Source organism: Haliaeetus albicilla, chromosome 2, assembly GCF_947461875.1.
Source record: "Haliaeetus albicilla chromosome 2, bHalAlb1.1, whole genome shotgun sequence".
NCBI lineage: Eukaryota > Metazoa > Chordata > Aves > Accipitriformes > Accipitridae > Haliaeetus > Haliaeetus albicilla.
The window spans coordinates 918134-937403 of record NC_091484.1 but is presented as its reverse complement, the minus strand read 5'-3'; the positions used below and the strand labels follow the sequence as shown (position 1 = coordinate 937403).

Here is a 19270-nt window from a genome sequence, read left to right as displayed (position 1 = left end):
GGGGCAAGGAGCAGGTTCTGCTCACCGGACTGAGCTGCCCACTCCTCGAGGCAGCAAGACCGGCTGGCACGGGGCACCCCCATCAGCCTGGTCCCAAGACGGGACATGACACTTCCCACCAAGACACTCAGTGGTGGCTGTCCTGCAGCGCCCAGGACTGCTCGCTGCCCGGCCAAGCCTGTACCAAGGGGGAAGCCAAGGGCAGGTGACCGAGGACAGGTCGAGCTGTGAGAGGGGCTGCACTGGTGGGGGCAGCTGGGGGACACAGCTGGGAGCAGTGGGGGGTACGAGCAGGACCGGGGGGGATGAGGTCAGCAGTCACACTGGGAGCTGGATGTTACCTGGTCCCCTGAAGTAAAAGCTCTTCCAGACTCTGCCAAACCTTGATGATTTGAACCAAAAGGCCCCTCGCTAATGCTGCTGTGGGCAGCTCTAGCCCAAGTGGCTGCTCTGGTGCAGGCTGGAGCTGCAGCCCAGCACTGCGCTCATCGGGGTGTGGACAATAATTACCTGGCAAGTTCACAGAGCTCAGTGAACAGAGTAGAGCCTTGCGTGGTGAAAAACTGTCATTTTCTCGCTAACTGGCATAGTCACCCTGCCCTGTGCCCCAAGGGGGCTGAGGGCAGCAAGGTGTGATCCCATCACTGGCGAGGGGCTGGAAACCCCCCACAGCACCTGAGCTTAGGTTGGCTGTTGCTGCGTGGGGTCCTCACTGTCGCCCCTGCAAGCACTGCTGCCCATTGTGGACAGTCACTGCTTCTTTCCTGCCTGGCAGCGCAGCAGGAGGGAGGTTTTCCCTGTCTGCACTGGGAAGGAATCAGTGCTGCCAACCTGCCTTCAGCCCTGGGCAGCTGTGGGGGTCTCTGACAGCTGCTGCCCCTCAGGGCTGCTGGAAACACCACTGCAAGGGCTGCAGCCAGGGGCGGGGGATTTGGCACGGGCTGAGGAGGCACAGCCTGCGGAGAGGGATGCTACAAGGGCTCGGCCGTGCCCAGCCAGGCTCTGGCAAGTGCTACGGCCCCCATGTGCCCCCAGCCCTGGCTCCCCAGGGTGCAGGAGTGCGGCGAGGTGGCCGGGCATGTGCTGGCGGTGCCGAGCATTTCTCTGCGCCCCGGGATCCCCCGTGCTGCGGGTGATGTGCTGGGCTCTGGGCACCTCATGCCTGCAGCAGCTTCTCTTCCCTGGGGCCGAGCAGGACCTGCCCGTTCCCAGGCCAGGGAAAGCAGAGGGTCTCCCCGTGCTTTGGGGGGGCCCTCAGGACCCCGCTCTGCAGCCACCCTCTCCCCCGGGGCCCCCTGCCTGGGGACTGCAGGCAGGGAAGGAGCATCCCCAGGGCTGCCCGTGCGCGAAGGGGCAGCGGGGCTGCAGGGAGCCGCGCCGACCCCCGGCACCGACCCGCTGCAGCCCGGCGGGGGCGGGGGGGCCGGGGGACCCCGCTGCGCCAGCTCTCCCCCGGGACGGGCCTGACCCTGTCCTAGCGGGGCTCCGGCCCCGGCCCCGGCCCCGGCCGAGCATCCGCCTCCCGCTCCGCGTTGCCAGGCCAACGCCGCGGAGGATGCCGGCAGCCCCTGCGCCAAGGCTGCTGCCTCCGCAGCGTGGCGGGCAGCGCGCCCCACGCCTCTCCATGGGGCGCACGGCACCGCCGGCACCCTGCCTGCCTCCGCGGACGGGGCCGCGGGGACGGGGACCGACCCACGGCCGCGTCCCACCCAGGAGCCCCGGCGTGGACCGCAGGTACCGGGGCGGGGGGGGGGGCGGGCTGGGAGCCTGCTGGTCCCGCTGCCCGGGGGCGGGGGGGGGTGGAGAGGGGGGACTGCAGGGCAGGGGGTCCCTGAAGCCGGCAGAGCCCGGTGTCCGGAGGCAGCCCTGCCCCGATGCCCCGGGGAACCTCCACGCACGGGGGAGGGACAAGCTGCGCCCGGGACGTGGGCCCCCACCCTGCAGCCGGTCCCGTTGGGAAAGCTGTCTCCCTCCCACCCAGACACGGACGCCGGGATGGGGGCGAGTCCCAGCGCTGGCGGGCACCAGCCGGTGGGCACAACCGGGCCCGCCCGGGGAGGGGGCTGCTGCCGGTGCCCCGCTCTGCCACGGAGCCCCAGGGGGGCTGAGCCGGCCCCGGCCCGTGGGGTGCAGCAAGGCCCGGGAACCTGCCCCCCGAGCCCTCGCTCACGGCGGCTTCCCACTCCCCCCCCCCAGCCCGGAGAGCCCCCAGCCAGCCCTCCAGGAGCATGGCCCAGCAGGACGGAGAGCGGGGGCCTCAGCCGATGGCACTCGCGGCCCCCGAGCTGGAGTGCAAGATCTGCTACAGCCGCTACGACGCCCGCGCCCGCAGACCCAAGCTGCTCCGCTGCGGCCACCGCCTCTGTGCCAAGTGCCTGCGCAAGATGGTGGCGCTGGGGGATGCGTCCCCCCGCCAGCTCCGCTGCCCCTTCTGCCGCCGGCACAGCCCGGTGCCCGGTGGGGACGTGCAGCAGCTGCAGGACGACGGCGAGGCGCTGGCACTGCTGACGGGCCGTGAGCGGGCCAAGAAGCGGGGTCCCCCCCGGTCCCCCGAGGTTCTCCTCTGCCCCAGCGTGCTGGAGCCCGCGCCCGGCCCCGACTGCCTGGTCGTCACCATCCTGGAGGTGCCGGAGGACGTGGCCCCGCCGGAGGGCCTGGGCGGGCTGGAGGTGGTGCGGCTGTACCGTCCCACCAGCCTGGGCGCGCTGGCCTGCCACGGCCCCGGGCACAAGTGCCGCTCTTGGGGGTGGCGAGCCGTCCCCCGCTTCATCCTGGGCGTCCTCTGCCTCCTCTACTTCAGCTCCCTGCCCTTCGGCATCTACCTCCTGCTCATTGAGCACCACAGCCTGGGCATCGTCCTGGTCAGCCTCGTGCCCTCCACCCTCCTCCTCTGCATCATCTACAGCCTCTGCCAGTGTCTGTGCCGGGAGGTCTTCGGGTTCCCCCACTCCTGACCCTGCATGGCTGAGCCCTGTGCCCGCCAGGAAGGCTTTGGGCACCTTGGAGCGTTGTCCCTTGGGTATGGGTGTTCCCCGACCCACAGCTGACCCACGGCGTGGAGGTCTGCCTGGACCACGGGGAGATGCTCAGCGCATGTTGCCTTCCCTTGCAGAACAGTGCGGGCTTTGCCAAGTGGGAGCCCACGCTGGAGCGGCTGCAGGAGCTTGTTGCAGCCTACAAGCATTCAGGACAGACCCTTAGCTCCTCGTCCTCCTCCTCCTCCGGAGCAGAGAAAGAGCAGGAGCTGGGCAGAGAGCAAAACAGCAACTGGGACACTAATCCCAACTAAGGAAGCACGAGTGCTCGGTGCCTAAGCGCTGTGGCTGGAGGGGCCCCGGCAGCTGGCCGCAGCCTGGCGCTGGCAGGAGAATGACAGGCAGAGCCCGGGGGCTCCTGCAGCTGGACTGGCACCAGCACAGCTCCGTGTCCATAGTGTAAATAGTTCTGTCCGTGGCGCCCATGCTCCTTGCAGGGCTGCTCCCATCGCATCTGTGTTTCTTTCCCACATGTGTGAGTCCCGTGTTTGCCGACGCTGTGTATAGGGGAGGAGCGGAGAAGAGGAGTTTCTTTGGTGTGTAAAGACGTCTTTGCAGCTGTTTTGTAGTCGTTGTGGTTTTTACGCGGAGCCTCCGGGCTTTATTTAACCTCCTTGGGTTTTGTTTTGTAAGGATTAATTTAACACCGCTAACCATTTTATTACTTTTATCAAGAAGAGCAAAGTCTATTTTTGATTTCTGTTTCCTAGTTCTTAGAACATTAAAAACCAGCATACAGCTCTGCCCCGTGTCCCTGCATTCCTGGGACTCCTGGTCCGCTCTCCCCTCCCCAGCCAGCTCCCCTGGCCCCGCTTGTCACCCTGGGGCTGTGCAGAGCCACTTGCAGGAGCCCGACCCCGGGGGGTTGGGGGGAGCCCAGCAGGTCTGAGCCCAGACCTGGCAGCCGATGTCCTGTTCAGCGAGCGGATGGGCGCTGCTGCTCCTTCCCACAGCCCTCGTGTGCGATGTCCTCCTGCGGGTCCCGGTCAATGCGTGTCCATGTCCCTCCCCGTGCCACCCCATGGCACAGCACTGTGATGACCATCCCAGCCCTGCACCCCACATGTGAGCCCACCCCACACATGACCGTGGATGTCCAGGGAGGGGAAAGGGGAGGAGGTGTCAAGAAGGAACCGAATCACCTGGAAATGCTGCAGCTTTTCCTCTGCCGAACAGGGGGATCCCCCTTGGGGACCACAGCTGGTGGTGGGGCCAGTGAACCCCCGCAGCCTGGCCGGGTGTGCAGGAGGGTCCCGCTTTGGGCGGCACGGGCATGTTGTCGTCGGGCAGATGGGGCTGGGCAAGGGGCAGCCCGAGGGGCTTGGGGCAGGCTCTGCCCTGCTCCCTGGGGGTGGTGGAGCTGCCTGCAGCAACACTGGCAGTGCAGATGCCTGCATCCCTGCCAGCATCCCCGCTGGCACCACTGCATCCACGCCAGCATCCCCCCTGGCATTCCCCCCGCAGACAGGCAACACCAGGAGGCCCAAGACAGTCACATTTATTAGTGCTTCATGTCCCTCCCTGCCCACACCTCCTGCTCTCCTTGTCCGGACAGCTGCCGGATCCCGAGGCCATCTGTCCTGCCCTGCCCAGCCATGGGGCTGTCCCCTCCCCACAGCCACAGCCCCCACCTGACCCCTGGGGTCAGAGCATGACAGCCCCAGCCCTACCCCTGCTCCAGCACCGCCGGCACCCCTGGGGCGCACCCGGTCTCACTGGGGGCAGATGCCAGCATCGCCGCCACGCTCCAGATCTTGGGTTTTTGGGGCTGCTTGCCCTGCCCAGGGCCTGAACCCTGCTCGGGGCTGCCCCCGCACCCATCCTGCATGGGGCTGGGGCCAGGTGGGGCACTTGGCAGGGTGCCCTCGCCCTCGCTGTCCTCGCCGTCCGAGGCACCGCGCAGTGCCCAGCCAGCCTTATTCTCCTTCTTGAGGCGCCGGCGGGCATTGGCAAACCACGTGGAGACTTGGGTGAGGCTCATCCGGCTGACCACAGCCAGCATCACCTTCTCCCCCTTGCTGGGGTAGGGGTTCCTGGGGTGCCGTGCCAGCCAGGCCTTCAGCGCTCCGGTGCTCTCCCGCGCAGCTGCCTTCACCCGCCCCGGCTCCGCGGGCAGCCCCAGCGGCACCTCGTAGGCTGGCGAGACCTGGAGGGGGCAGAGGGATATCAGGGCAGGACTGGGTGAGGGACACCTGCAGCCAGAGGAGAGGGGCTGGGGGATATGGGGGCTCAGCCCTTCGTGCATGGCATGGGAGGGGGCAGAGCTGGGTCCTGCCCATCCTTGCCCTCTCCCGTGCCTGGCACCGCGCACTCCAAACGGCCGAGGTGCAGGAGGGTGCAGGGGGATGTTGGGGGAGTGCAGGGGACCCAGGACAGCAGCTCCCCAGCCCCGACCCGAACCACCCCACACAGCCCCAGCCCGGTCCCAGGAGGGGGGGATCCCACGTCCCAGCCCCCAAGAGCTGCCGTGTGGCACTTACCGAGGGCGCCAGGAAGCTTAGGGGGGGCGGCAGCAGGCTGTAGCCGGCCAGCACGGGGCAGGGGCATGGGCAGGGGCAGGGCAGTAGGGCTTCGGGGGGTCCCTGCAGGGCCCCCCACGGCACCCCGCAGCCCCCCGGCTCTCGGCCTGGACTCCCCTCGCCCTGAGGAGCTGCCATGCTGCAGGGAGAGGAGCCGGGGAGCTGCTCCCGGGTGTTTTATAGCTGCCGGGGTCCGTGGTGACTGACAGCTGATTAGGGGGTATTAGCACCCACGAGAGTGGCAGCAGGGATCTGGGGCAGCTGATACCTCCCCCTCCCCAGCTAGTGTCGGGCGGGGAGCATCCTCCCCGCCTGCCCACCACCAGCCAGGATGTGGCCAGGACCCCACACCAGGACCCCCCGCCGGCCCCCCAACCCTACTTGGCCCCAGCACAGCCCACAGGGATGGGGTGCAGTGGCACCGGGGGCTGGTGCACGGGGGCCCATGTGAGCCCCATGGCCACAGGGACGCAGCGCACATGGGGACACGCATGGGACACAGCACAGCCGGGGCTTTATCGCAGTGCCAAGAGCCGTCAGTCCCCGTCCTTGGCCCCAGCCCTGATCTGGCCCCAGGGCAGGGGTCAGCAGAGCCCCCCATGCCACAGCAGGCCGGGTCATAGGGCCAGAGGCCAGCAGGAAAACCTTTGCACGGCCCAGCAGGGCTTGAGCCGTGTGAGGTGCTGCCCCGGAGTCTGCTCCTCCTCCGGCTTGGCCAGGTCCTCGCCCAAGCCCCAGTGCCGCCGCTCCAGAGGGATGAAGGGGAAGGGGCCCCGCAGCCCCAGGGACCCTTTGCCTGGGTGGGCACTCAGCCCTGCAGGCATGGGGGCATTCCTGCCTGCTGACAGAGCAGGGGCAGGCAGGGCAGTGGTGGGCAGCTGCACAAGGGGACCCGAGAGCCCACGACCCCCTGAGCCGCCTGGCTCCTGCCGCTCTGCCTCCCGCTCAGACTGGGATTATCCCACAGGTTGTATCCATCATTAAATACTGACTAATAACGCTCTCAAGATATTAAATATGTAACAAACCCGCTTAGCGCTGGCCGGGGACGGGAAGGGGAAGGTCACTGGTGCTAATGAGCCCTGCCGCATCTCCAGGCTCCCTGCAGGTCCCCGGTGATAGCAGAAGGTCCCAAGGCCAAGGTGCCAGTGCTGAGGGGCCCCGAGCTCCCACAGCCCCACTGTGCCCCATGGCCAGAGCCGCAGCAGCACCCGGAGCTCCCCATGTGCAGCGGCCAGGAGCTCTGGTCCCATCCATCCCAAACGCATCCCCACCTCGGGTTGGTCCCGTGCTCTTGGCAGCCCCAGGCGTGGAAGCCGCCAGCCAGGAGGGGATGGCAGGGCTGGACAGCACCAGCCCTGGCCATGACCCTGCAGCAGCCCTGTAACCTTGTCCCCACAGGACTCCTGAGCCCTAATCAGTGCCGCGGCAGCACCGCAGATCCGCTTTATTAGATAATGGGGCAGTAATCTAGGAAAGCGCCTGCGGATTGCTGCGGTGTGCCTTAACCCTGCGCAGCACAGCTGGAGAGGGAGGGCCACGGCCAGCCATCGATGTGGCGGATGGACACAGCTGGATGCTGACCGAGCCACGGCCAGACAAGCACAGCCGCACGCCGGCACAACTGGGCATGGACAAGGCGGCAGGCAGACGTGAAGGCAGCGGGATACAGCCACAGCCAGGACAGAGCCACGACCAACTGCAGCCGATGCTGCTTGCCCAGGGGGAGTGTGGGGCCACCCACTCCCCGCTCCCCCAGCTAGGCAGGTCAAGGGGTCCAGTCCACAGCAGCCCCGGTGCCCAGGCAGGCTGCTACCTGCAACCCTGAGGCAGGGGACAAGCAGTGGGCTCCCTGGAGCCGGTGGGTACCCCCATCAGCCGGGGCCGGAAGGCTGCTGCTGTCATTTTGGGCAGAGCAGGCTCTGCGTTCACAGCACAAGGTCCAGTGCCGTCCCCGTCCCTTGCATGTGCCGGATGGGGAGTGCGGCTGAGAGCCCAGTGATCACACTGCACCAGTCCCACAGCTACAGGGCTCCGGCCTCACAGAAGCTCTTGCTGGAGTTGGGTGGTTCTAGGTCTTTTTCCCCTCCGCGGATAATCAGTTTAATGCAAAAGCATAGAACTAAAACTCTGAGATTAGCTGTTATAATCACATGTAAATACTTCCAGACAATCCGCTCAGGGAGGGGCAGCGTGTGTAGTTTGGGACAGAGTTACATGGGATTTAGGCTGTTTACCACTCGATTAATTTCATGACTCCAGCCCCAAGCCCACCGTTGTACCAGCTGCCCGGCCCACTTCCCAGGAGTCAAGGTCACTCGGGCAGGAGGAAGCCAATAGCAGAGGGCAGCCGCATCTGCTGGCAGCAACCTGCCCAGCCCCAGTGCCAGGCTCTGGGATCCCTGCAGCCCAGTCCCAGAGGAGGCAGCGGGAAGGCTGGGCCTGCCCAGCCCAGCTGGCTGGGGGTAGGACTACAGACGCTGCAGGCAGACGCATATGCAGGTTTCAATCCCTTTTTATTCATAAGCATAGTCAAAGCTTGAGAATGTCAGAATCGATCCCCTCCCGCAACCACCTACAAACCAACTCCAGAGTCCATCCCTCTTCAGAAGAAAAATAAAACATCTTCCACCCATGCTTCTTCCTACCCTGGGTTCCTCCAGTCCAAAGCCCTACTGCTGCCTGCCCGCAGGCCGGAGAAGCCAAGGGAGGGACGGCTGCCCTCACGCCAGGACCGCACACCCCACAGCTGCGGAGCGGGGAGCGCGTGGCTGCGGCTGCACACACACCTCTCGTACCGTACTGTGCGGCTGCACTCTCTCCCAGGATCCTTGCATGGTAGGCAGACGTCGATCCGAGTTTGGCCCACACAGACATGATTCAGGAAAAGGGATTTCAGACCATCAAGTGCAACAGGCAAAGAGACCGTCCACATGAGAGCGCTGCCACCGTGCAGCCTGCCTCAGCGCCTCGGCTGCGGCGCAGTCTCTGCTGGAGACAGCTGCCTGTGCCGGAGAGGATGCGCAGGACCCTCGTGGCACGTGGCCAAGCGGCAGCATGCCCTGGCTGTGGCACGCTCAGACACGTCCCTCGTAGCCCCGAAGCAATAAGGCAACTGCTGGCTGAGGAGGCTCCTGCCTGGTACAGCTGTCCTGCTCAGCACGTGTGTCCCAGCGCCAGCCGGGCCCGGCCCCGGTGCTAGTCCGCCAGCGTGATGACATCGTAGTGGATCCCCTGCTGCAGCTGCTGGATCTGCTCAGCCGTCGCCTCGGCGGTGAACACGCCCTGCGCCTGGGCCATCGCAGCATCAGCCACTGCTGCAGAGGAGAGGGGGGTCAGTGTCTCCTCGCATCCAAGGGCGGGAGAGAGCAGGCGGCTGCCCAGGGCCCCCCTCCGTGGGGAACAGCCAGAGAGTATGGGCAGGAGTACAAGAGCACAAGGGCCACCACGCCTTGTGCAGGGCTTCAGCAGGGAGCTTAGCTCCCGTTAACTCTGCAAACACACGTCAGGGTGTCTCCACCCTGTGGAAGCTGCTGCACCTCCCAGCAAAGCAACTCATCTCTGGGGGAAGGGAGCTGATACTATTCCAGAATGGATGTGCTGGGACCAGCAAAGATCTCCCCTCAGACACCAAGGCTGGCCGCTTCCCAGAATTACAGGGAGGCAGGCAGCAAGGTGGCAACCTAGCCTCACCAACCCCAGACCTTCTGCCAAGGACTGCTGCGCGGCTGCCCTGCTGGCTACAGCAAACGAGCAGCCTCTGCAGGCAGAGCTGGGCTGAGACCACAGTATCTCAGTGGCTGCTAACAGGCATCGCAAACTGCCCAGCAGGACTGGCACCCCGAGACCCGGAGGGAGACAGGACTGCCAGAGCTACGCCAAAGCTCAGCCCCGGGGCCCTGGTCCTACCTGAGACTGCCGAGTGTGCAGCTGCCTCCAGCTGTGCCTGGGTGACAAGCTGCTGCTCAGGTGAGACAGGCATGTACTGGATCTGCAGGGAGGAGAGAACAGGAGAGTCTGGGAGGGGCAGGGTCCCTCCTGGAGTGCTGCTCTGGCCACAGTTGCTGCAGCAAATCACCAACCTGCATGTACCTTCTATTTCACATCCCTCCCTCCCTCCATCTCCACCCATTTGCTCAGAGCCCGTCTCATGGCAGTCCCGTCAGCTCCAGCCACTGTGTCTGGCCCCTTACCTGCGGCTCCTGGAGGAACTGGCTGCCCTGCTCATACTGGATGTGGGTGATCTGACCATCCTGTACCTGGGGACAAGAGCCACAGTGAGGCTGTGTCAGGGCTAGTGGGCGTCCCTGCCCCTGAACAAAGCTGTGACTTGAACAGAGCAAGCCACAGGGCGCAGGAGGCCCAGCCCCACACACAGCACCCTCATGAGCCCCATCCACCACGCAAAGGGAGCAGACAGCCTGAAGCTTACCTGGATGTGATGTCCTTCCGGGACAACAACATACTCATGGGGAAGCAAGTGCTGTACACCATCCTGGGCAATGATGTACTGAACCTGCAAACACAGGGATTCAGACCCAAAAACATCACCGCTGCCCATCCCCTACACCACAACAGGGCTGGTTCTTGTCTGGCTTCTGTGCCTGTTTCCACCCGCCTCTCCCCACTGCCCCCAGCTCTTCCTGCTCCAGCTGCACAGAATCTTTTGGTTCTTGGGAGATGCTTCTCCCTCACCTGGTTGTCAGAGGTCACTAAGTGCTGTACTGTCTGTCCGTCGGCAGTTGTGATCTCCTGGATGTAAGTAGCCTCCTCCTGCAGGTCAGCAAGCGCCCAGTGCTGTCAGTGGGGGTGGGCCTGACCACAAGCCCTCCGAGAGGAGGGAACCCACGCAACTCGTGGGGAGCGGCCACACAGGGTGGGAGGATGAGACCGATGGGCCCAACTCACCTGGCTCGTGATGCTCTGCTCCTGTGCGACGATGATGTGCTCCTGCCCCAGAGCCTGCTGCAGCCGCTCAGGAGCCAGCACTGCCTGGCCGGACTGCAGAGCCGCTGGAATGCAGAGAAAGCCAATGAGGATACTGCTGGGGCTGCGGCCAGCCCCTGCCAGGTGCCCACCCCAACAAAGAGCACAGGACAGTTTCTTAGCTCTGCTCACAGAAAGTCAGAAACTAAACCAAACTCTCCCAACATGAAGGAAACCAAAGGTCACTGTGGGCAAAACACAACCTCCACATCAGACTGTGAATTCCGCTTCCCATTTCAGCCATGAGCTGCTCACAGCACCACTGCTCCTGCAACGTACTGATCTATTGGGACCTGCTTGGAGCAAACACTGGACCCCTAGTTCTGCACAGAACCACAACAGTCAGCACCTCATCAGGAGAGCTCCCTTCACCCAGTCCCCTTATCTTTGGACCTACCAAGTCCTGCCACCGTTGGCAATCCTAATCTTCAGCAGGAATCTCCTGGCCCTGACCCATCTCAGCCCTGCTCAGCCCCCAAGCTGGGTGAATCCCCGCACAGGGCTCTGGCCACAGGAAACCCACAGACCACCCCTAGTCACAAGGACACATCTTACTCTGCAGGGTGGCCAGTGTGTCCTCATCACTGTTCAGGATGATGGTCTGCTGGGCAGCAGCTGCAGGCCCCCCTGGCCTTTTCCCCTCCGAGCTGTGCAAACGCTGCATGTGGAACTTGAGGTGCCCATTACGGTTGAACCTACAGAAGGAACAGAGTGAGGTGGAGTTCACCACGGGCAGCGCAGGGCCTCTGTGCTCTCTGCAGAGACCAAGGCCATGAGCACCATAAGCACATCCTAGAACATGGCTCATCCCCGCTCCCAAAACATCTCCGTCAGGCCCAAGTACTGAATCTCCCCATGCAGAAGTTCCTTGGAGACAAAGCTGGGTCCACCTGCAGCAGGAACCGTTCTCAAGGGCAGAGTTCCCTCTAACAGGGGACTGCTCCTGGAGTAGGGCCAGCACAGCCAGCTCTTTGCCAACATCCTATCTCCTCTTGAGCCTTGAAGAGCTCTACAGGATCTCTCGAAGCAGCCACAACCTAGCAAGCTTCACTCACCTCTGCCCACAGATCTGGCAGGCAAAGGGTTTCTCGTTGGTGTGTGTCAGCATATGCCTGCGCAGGTCCTTCTTGTTCTTGGAGGCAAAGCTGCAGTGGGTGCACTTGTGTGGCCGAAGGCTGGCATGCTGCACCATGTGGCTCTGGGGGCAGAAGGAGAAGCGCAGGGTCAGAAAGCCTCCGTTTCTCCAAACGTCTTGTTCCCAGGGCTGCTCTGTGCCAGGGAACCTACCCGAACCTCCGGCCAGAGGGCTGCAGTGAATGGACAGTCAGGACACTTGAAGGTGCTGGGCCCAATGTGGGCTCTCTTGTGACTCTCCATTTCTGCTCTCCCTGTGAACATGGCTGTGCAAATCTTGCATGAAAACTTTTTGGCTGTGGAAATCTTGCACGAGAGCTTCTTGGCTGTGGAAACCTTGCATGAGAGCTTCTTGGCCATGCCTTGGAGCGCAGGCCACTTGACCTTTGGGGATGAGATTTCCTGTCCCTCGGAGGCTGGGGATAAAGACGAGTCCTTCTGGAGCTGCCTGGTGACACACTGCACCAGGGGCCACTTGACGCTGGCAGGCTGTGCCTCCTGGCCCTCCACAGGCGAGGGAAAGGCAGCGTCCCCGCTGAGGGGCTGAGAGAGAAACACCCAATCACACCTGCTCACACTGCTGCCCGAGACGGGGAGAAAGCTCAGCTACTTACCTCAATGTGATGGAACTGGCTCCCTGGAATGCCGGACGACATGATATAGTGATTGTTATGCTCCTTCAGAGCCTCCTCTGTCATCACAGCTTCACTCACCACAACTGCATGGGAGGTCTCTGCAGGGCTCTCCTCTTCACTGCTGGAGAGGACAGGGTCAGGGAGGATCTGCCTCATTCACCTCACCACTAAAGCCTCCTCATTTGAGGTCAGAAATCTCCCCACTCCTCCCATACAGCTGACCTGTACAGCGTGCCTGGAGCCTGAATCTCCTCACTGATGGGTGTGATGATGCTGTACTCTGTCGCCCCGCCAAAGGGGATAGTGATCTGCTGTAGTTCTGAGCCACCCAAGGTCGCTTCCTCATAAGCCTCCTGCACCAACGTCTCCCCAGGCTCTGCCATGTGCAGCGTCACCAACTTCTGCTGCTGCTCCTCAGTCTCTGCCCCCTCCTCCTGTGCATGTGGCTCACAGGGGGCCTGCGCCTCTCCTGAATCACCTGGCTTCACCACTGCCACCTGCGGAGGGGACAGCAGCTCAGCCAGAGGAAGGCAAGACACCCTCTGAAGTGGAACAGGGCTAGGCACTGTGGAAAGACTGTGGAGGGCTGGGAAGCCTCCCCCTGCCACTTCCTGGCAGGCACAGTACCCACCCCCCCCCCCCGCCCTCCTCACCTGCAGCGAGCCCGTGGCCAGCTCTCGCTGAGTGCTCATGTTCAGCAGGAGATCCAGGGCGGTCTGCGTGGCCAGTTCTGCTGATCCAGCCACATCTGTCAGGGTCAGAAGGGGAGGGTCAGTGTCCTGGTTTCGGCTGGGAGAGCTACTTGCCTTCCTAGTAGCTAGTATAGTGCCATATTTTGAGTTTGTTATGAGAACAGTATTGATAACACACTGATGTTTTCAGTTGTTGCTAAGTAACGTTTAGTCTAAAGTCAAGGATTTTTCAGCTTCTCATGCCCAGCCAGCAAGAAGGCTGGAGGGGCACAAGAAGTTGGGAGGGAGGGGACACAGCCAGGACAGCAGACCCAAACTGGCTAATGGGGTATTCCATACCATGTGATGTCATGCCCAGTATATAAACTGGGGGTGGGGGGAATCACTACTTGGGAACTAACTGGGCGTCGGTCAGCGGGTGGTGGGCAATTGCATTCTGCATCACTTGTATATTCCAATCCTATTATTATTATTTTATTTTTGTTATAATGATCATTATTATTTTATTCTTTTCTGTTCTATTAAACTGTTCTTATCTCAACCTACGAGTTTTACTTTTTTTTTCCGATTCTCTCCACTGGGGGTGGAGGGCATGGAGCGAGTGAGTGGCTGCATGGTGCTTAGTTACTGGCCGGGGTTAAACCACGACAGTCAGGCATGCACTGGCTCACCTACTCCCCATCCCCACTCTCTTTGCTGGGACCTGACTCACCTTGTTCATAAATGATGGTGGCCCCTCCCAGGGAATCCTGCGAGAGTATGGGGGGCTCTGCTCCCGGGACGGCCTGGACCGCATGGTAGGTGACAGGGCCAAGAGGTGCCTGTGTAAGAGAGAGAGCTGACAGCGCGGCCGGAGCCAGTGAGCACCAGGAGGAGCTGGGGCGCAGGCAACGGCACTCACCGGTGGACTTGCCTCTGGCTCAGCCGGGGCCTGCACCTGGCTGTGCTGCTGCTTCAGCTCCTCGATCTGCTGCAGGGTGAAGAAGGGGCGGCGGCGGCAGGGCGGCTCCTCGGGGTGCCTCTGTGCCCACTCCTCGAAGGAGTCAGGATGGCGGCAGTGCACATGGAGGCGCAGGTTCTTCTTGTGCTTGGTGGTGAAGTGACAGAACTCGCAAGCAAATGGCTTCCCTCCTGTGGGACACAGGAGGTGGGAGTTAAGCAGGAGTTCCCCGAGGGACGGCAGGGAGAGCAGACAGGCTATGACTGCCTCCTGGAGAAGCAGGGGGTGTAGGATGTTGGCACACAGGACAGGCAGGCAGCTCCTCTCACCCGTGTGCTTGACAGCCATGTGCGACACCAGGAAGTCCTCCCGGAAGGTGGAGTACTTGCAGAAGCTGCACTTGTAGGGCTTGTCGTTCATGTGCGACAGCTGGTGATTCAGCAGGACCTTTTTGTCCTCGCAGACGTAGTCACAGAACTCACACTTGAACCTGCCAGCACAAAGCCGCCTGTCACACAGGCAGCAGGGACCTTCTGTCCTCCCCTCTGAGGGGAAGCCAGGACACAGGCTCTACCAGGGCATGCCACAGGCTGTTGCCAGGCTCCTACCTGCGGTTGGCAATCGCCTGGATGTGCGTCAGCAGGTGCATCTTGAAGGTGTAGCGCTTCTTAAAGGACTTCCCGCACTGCAGTGAAACAAAGCAAAGCAGCATTCACCTCCCGTCCAGCCTCACTCATCGCCAGCCGTTCCCCAGGCTGCATCCCGCCCCTCACCTTGTCACACATGTGGGGTTTCTCCGTGCTGTGCGTCTTCATGTGCTGGGTAAGCCTCTTCTGCATGGGGTAGATACGGTTGCATACGGGGCACGGGAAGGAGTTCAGCTTTGGGGGCTGGAGGGAGAGCACAAAGATAAGCTCACCTGGGGGGGCTCACCAGTTTCCTTACCCTCTCCCCACTGCAGGACCTGGGCTGCCTTTCCTCAGGTGATCCAGAAACACTGCCTTCAACAAGGCACCAAGAATTTGTGGAAGAACCAGACATGCCTCTTCCCATATAACAGTGCTGAGAGACAAGACAACAGAGTACCCAAACTCACCGGATCAGCTCTCTTCTTCCTGAAAAAGAAAGAAGAAAACCCCCTCATGTCAGCCACATCCCAAGTCTGAGCTCCCTTGTACCCAGACACCAAAACTGCCTGTTTTGGAAAGGGCCAGAGGTCAGGGGAAGGGGCAGCCATGGCTGCCCACCCAAGGCAGCAGGAACAGTGTTAGTGTCATTCAGCCAGGCTGCACCTCCCTTACCTATCCCGGCTGTGCACTGTGGAGTGCCGGATGACATCCTTCTTGTACACGCTGGTGTAATTGCACTCCTCGCACTTGTAGGGTTTGCTGCCCACGTGGTTGAACATGTGTTCCTGTGAGAAGAAGAGTGGGGGCCGTGAGACCTGGGGCTACCAGCCACCCTAACGGTACAAGAGCAGGACAGACAGCACTCACCTTGAGGGAGGACCAGCGCCGGGAGCGGTAGCTGCACTGAAGACACTTAAAGAGCTGCGGGTCATTGGCCTCGTGCGAGTTGACGTGGAAACGCAGATCATCGTGCGTGAGGAAACGTGAGCCACAGATCCGACACAGGTAGGGCCTCATCAGGGGCTTGGGTGACTTGTAGTAGTACCTGTGGAAACAGGATTGGGGCTCAGAGCTGTGGTGGCAAACGGGCTGGACCGGCCCTGGGCACAGGCCAGAGGGCCCAGCGCCGGCTCAACACACACCCCTCACCTGCGCCCCATGTACTTGCGGTATTTCTTGCCCAGGAAGCGGCGGGAGGGCCGCCCTCGCCTCCTGGGGATGACATCTGCATCCTCAGGGCCGGTGTTGGAGGAAGGGTCCTTGTTCTCGGAATCAGACTGGCTGATGCTGGGCTCTGCCAGGCTCTCGCTGGTCCCGTTCTCCAAGCCAGAGGAACTGGCTGCTTCCGAGTTCTGCAGCTCACGGCTCGGTGTGCTTTGGGATGTCACCAAGGGCTCCACCTCCCCTCCTACTTGACAAAACGCAACACAGCTCTGTCACACACCCTTCTGGCAGGCTCCCAGGAGCTCATCTACAGCTCCCTGCTCCAGCCCAGCATGGGGCTGCTGCCTCCCACTTCCCTCACCTTCAGGCACATCCTGGGGCATGTCCTCCAGACGTGGAAACTTGCGGGGTCTCCCCGGGCGTCGACGTGGCCTCTCCTCGCTGGATGTGGGGACAGTGCGGCTGTACTTGGGCTGTCGCCCACGGGGCTCATCCTCAGCTGGGTTATAGTCACTATCCTCTGGAGGTAAGTGGCCCAAATTGTCAGACAGAGACTGGGAAAAGACTAAGCTATGTAAGATGTGGGGAGGACAACTCCTACCTTCAGGGTCATCAATAGCACCAGCATCCATGATATCATCCTCCTCTTCTTCTTCTGGGACCTCCTCCTCTGCAGTCTTTGGAGCAGACGCCCCCTTTCGTGAACGTCCCTTCTTCAAAGCCAGAGCTGAACCCACTGCCACAGAGAGCAGAATGAAAACTCTTTACCAGACTGTATAGTTGAAGAGGTCCTTACACTCATACTCCCCACCTTGTTTCTTCCCCAAAGAGAGCAGAGCCTGTCTGCAGTAAGATAAATTTTCCTCAACCCTTAGCACACACCTGGCTGGAAGTGCCGCTCTTTCATGTGGTTAATTAGCGTTTTCTTGGAGATGCTCTTGTACTGACACATCTTGCACTTGAACTGCTGCACCACCACCACCTCCATCATCTCTTCCAGGGTCTCCATGTCCGGCTGGTCCAGCTCCTCCCCACCATCCGCCTCTCGGGCCTGATCTGGCTGCGCGGGCAGCTCCAGCACTTCCAACTGTTCCGAAGGGTCTGAAGGACCAGGCTGGTCAAGGCATGTGGAGGTAGGTCCATCAGCAACAGCTTCTATCGCCAAGCTATTGGCCAGAGCAGAAGTGGCCATCTGGGACACCATGGGGGCACCTGAAACACCAAAATCAGCTCAGCCAAGGAGCAAACCCTCACCTGCATCCAAGGCTGCACCCACCCCTGGGGCACAGGGCTGAACATGAGCTCAGTAACAAGCCCCCAACAGTCAGCACATCCCCAGGAACTCTGGTACAGGGGCTGTGGCCGATGCACCTGGGATACCCGCTCCAGGCCTCACCCTCGCTGCAAAAGGCTCAGGGGCAGAGGCAGCCACCGCAGGACACCCCAGAGCATACCCTTACCATCATCGGGCCCCTGCAGAATAAGGTACTGCGTAGTCTCTGCCCCACCATCCTCTGCACTGGTCACAGCGATGCAGCCTGGGAGGAAAAGGAGAGCAGATGTGGGGGCTGTAGAGTCATGGGCTCACTGGGGCTCTCCCAACTTCAGACACAAGTGGGAAGGAGCAAGGAAGGTCTGGCTCCAGGGACAGAGCCTGCCCCAGGCTGCTGGCACTCTGGCTGAAGGAGCAGCCGGACACGGAGGACTGTCCGTCAGCCACGAGCTCCTCATCAAACCCTCCAGCTGCTGCAGCAAGGCAAGAAGAGTAAACCCCTGCTGACCGAGATGCATACTTATGCGTGTACATATTTCCCCCTCACCTCCCAAGGTCTGGCACAGCAGCAGCTCTCTTCCCCAGCCCCAGCCCCCTGAGCTGTTTGCACGCGGGGCACTCCAGAGGGAGAGTGGGCTGGTCTGCCACATGTGAAAGCAGCTGGGAGCATGCACTCACTCTGGATGATGTCAGGCCCAATTGTGGACTCGATGATTTTGTCAATGGCAGAACCTAGGTCCGAGGAAGTGGACGCAGTGGAGTCTGACACGATTGTGGCCCCATCAGTGATGACGCTGGAGTGGACCAGGACTTGTGGGGACTCCGACACCATGATGGATTGGCTCACAGTGGAGACACTGGAGACCAAGGTGGACTGGGCGATGGAGGATGAATCTGGCAGGTAAATCCGGGGAATGGCATCCGTGCTGGAGCTGCTCTCCGACACCTCTTCCTGGTGGAAAAAAAAAAGAGGCCAGGAGAGCTCAGCTGAGAAACCTTTGCCAAGCCAGGCCCTTGGGGGAGCCAGCACATGCCAACGACACCAGCGCACCCCTGCAGAACTGCCAGGAAAGGCATCAGAGCCATTCCTTTGGTATCGCCAAGGACCCCGAACCTCCAGGGCTGCTCTCGCTACCAAGGAGAGTTCTCCTCAGCCCGGCAAGCAGACACCCAACCGGTAGCGTAACAGCGCCTGCCGGGTCTGCTGACCTACAGGGCTGGCTCCTGAAGCCGAGTTTGGCAGAAACGTCTAGAGACGCCCTCGGGACCCAGAGCCGCCTCCCTCCCCCGAGCCGACGGCCGCCCCACCTTCCCCGTTAGCTCCTACCAAGGAGACCCCGCTGCTGTCGGAGCTCTGGCCCACGCCGGAGTCGTCCGCTCGGGAGAGGGGTCCGGGGGCCGAGGCGGCGTCGCTGCTGTCGGCCGACACGGCCTCCGAGGTCCCGACGCCCAGGCCGCTCTCGGAGGGCTCCTCCCGCGCCGCCTGCGGGGCCGCGTCGCTGCTGCTCTCCACCGCATTCTCCTCCATGCCCGCCCTGCCGGGGCCGCCTAGGCTCGACCTGAGGGGGGGAGGCCGCCGCCGCCGCCGTCAGGGCCTCGGCCCGCCGCCGCCGCCCCGGGCGGGTCCCGGGCCGCCCCTGGGGGCACCCGCGGAGGGACCGGAGCCGCCGCGGCCCCATGCCCGGGGGCAACGGGGGGGGTGTCCCGGCCGCCCTGGCGCGGGGCCCCGTCGCCCGCCCGGCGGCCCCGGTCCCGTCATGCCCCCCGGCCCTGCCCGGCCCCCGGCCGCCATCTTTGCCGCGGGGTCCCCCCCCCGCCCGCCGCCTCCGCGCGCGCGCACACGGCGGGGCGGCCCCGGTGCGCCGGGGCGGGGGGAAAGCCGCCGCCGCCGCCGCGGCGGGGCGAGGGGACCCGCCGCCCAGCCGCCCGGCCCGCCCGGCCGCCGGCCCCGCGTCCTCACCCGGCCTGCCGCCGCCCCGCCGCCACTCCGCCGGAGCCGGCATCACGGCGGCCGCCATGCCCCCCCCGCCCTCGCTCCGCGCAGCGGTACGGCCGCGCGGAGCTCCGCGCCGGGACTACTTACCCCGGCTCCCGCCCCACCCGCGGCGCTCGCCGCCGCGGGGACGCGGCTCCTCGCTCCGGCCGCCGCCGCCTCCGCCTCCCGGCACCGAGCGGCGCCGCCCGCCGCCCGCGGGCTGGGGGGAGGCCTCGGCGCCCCGCCGGGGACTACTTTCTCCGCGGAGGGATCGTGCAGAAGGCGTCT

The 19270-nt window shown here is 63.1% G+C and overlaps 3 protein-coding genes across 9 annotated transcripts; 1 reads left to right on the top strand and 2 right to left on the bottom strand.

Moving 5' to 3' along the window:
• The first annotated feature begins 979 nt into the window (after positions 1-979).
• On the top strand, positions 980-3779 carry LOC138688679 (E3 ubiquitin-protein ligase RNF182-like). 2 transcript variants are annotated; one of them, XR_011327572.1, is made up of 3 exons: positions 980-1734; positions 2197-3019; positions 3113-3779. XR_011327572.1 is itself a non-coding variant. In XM_069800902.1 (2 exons), the coding sequence occupies exon 2, from the start codon at positions 2229-2231 to the stop codon at positions 2952-2954; it is 726 nt and encodes a 241-aa protein (XP_069657003.1). In that variant the 5' UTR covers positions 981-1734; positions 2197-2228; the 3' UTR covers positions 2955-3779. The 2 variants fall into 2 exon arrangements, 1 of the variants encoding a protein (XP_069657003.1); XM_069800902.1 differs by having other exon boundaries at positions 981-1734; positions 2197-3779.
• Positions 3780-4409: 630 nt separating this feature from the next.
• On the bottom strand, positions 4410-6262 carry LOC138688090 (iroquois-class homeodomain protein IRX-1-like). Its single transcript, XM_069798658.1, has 2 exons — positions 5516-6262; positions 4410-5181 (listed from the first exon to the last, which is right to left on the bottom strand). Exons 1-2 carry the CDS (start codon positions 5690-5692, stop codon positions 4702-4704), a joined length of 657 nt encoding a protein of 218 aa, XP_069654759.1. The 5' UTR covers positions 5693-6262; the 3' UTR covers positions 4410-4701.
• A 1791-nt stretch (positions 6263-8053) lies between these two features.
• Positions 8054-19050, bottom strand: ZNF335 (zinc finger protein 335). 6 transcript variants are annotated; one of them, XM_069800851.1, is made up of 28 exons: positions 18968-19050; positions 18335-18566; positions 17686-17959; positions 17195-17272; positions 16617-16946; positions 16336-16470; positions 16096-16254; positions 15720-15978; positions 15438-15615; positions 15243-15355; positions 15038-15056; positions 14715-14831; positions 14550-14626; positions 14271-14431; positions 13903-14132; positions 13714-13822; positions 12963-13057; positions 12532-12806; positions 12289-12430; positions 11828-12217; positions 11596-11738; positions 11096-11235; positions 10463-10566; positions 10250-10327; positions 9987-10070; positions 9748-9813; positions 9464-9545; positions 8054-8871 (listed from the first exon to the last, which is right to left on the bottom strand). In XM_069800851.1, exons 2-28 carry the CDS (start codon positions 18533-18535, stop codon positions 8753-8755), a joined length of 4158 nt encoding a protein of 1385 aa, XP_069656952.1. In that variant the 5' UTR covers positions 18536-18566; positions 18968-19050; the 3' UTR covers positions 8054-8752. The 6 variants fall into 6 exon arrangements, with proteins under 6 accessions (XP_069656952.1, XP_069656966.1, XP_069656960.1 ...); XM_069800865.1 differs by having other exon boundaries at positions 8054-8868; XM_069800859.1 differs by having other exon boundaries at positions 12289-12427.
• Positions 19051-19270: the final 220 nt, after the last annotated feature.

Excerpts from the sequence above, each read along its gene's own strand:
- LOC138688679 (XM_069800902.1), top strand. The coding sequence starts at position 2,229 with ATGGCCCAGCAGGACGGAGAGCGGGGGCCTCAGCCGATGGCACTCGCG.
- LOC138688090 (XM_069798658.1), bottom strand. The coding sequence starts at position 5,692 with ATGGCAGCTCCTCAGGGCGAGGGGAGTCCAGGCCGAGAGCCGGGGGGC. Across the intron at positions 5,182-5,515 it reads TAAGCTTCCTGGCGCCCTCG|GTCTCGCCAGCCTACGAGGT; the intron begins GTAAGTGCCACA and ends TGCCCCCTCCAG.
- ZNF335 (XM_069800851.1), bottom strand. The coding sequence starts at position 18,535 with ATGGAGGAGAATGCGGTGGAGAGCAGCAGCGACGCGGCCCCGCAGGCG. Across the intron at positions 17,273-17,685 it reads TGGGCCTGACATCATCCAGA|GCTGCATCGCTGTGACCAGT; the intron begins GTGAGTGCATGC and ends TTTTCCTCCCAG. Across the intron at positions 12,218-12,288 it reads GCCAGTTCCATCACATTGAG|CCCCTCAGCGGGGACGCTGC; the intron begins GTAAGTAGCTGA and ends TTTCTCTCTCAG.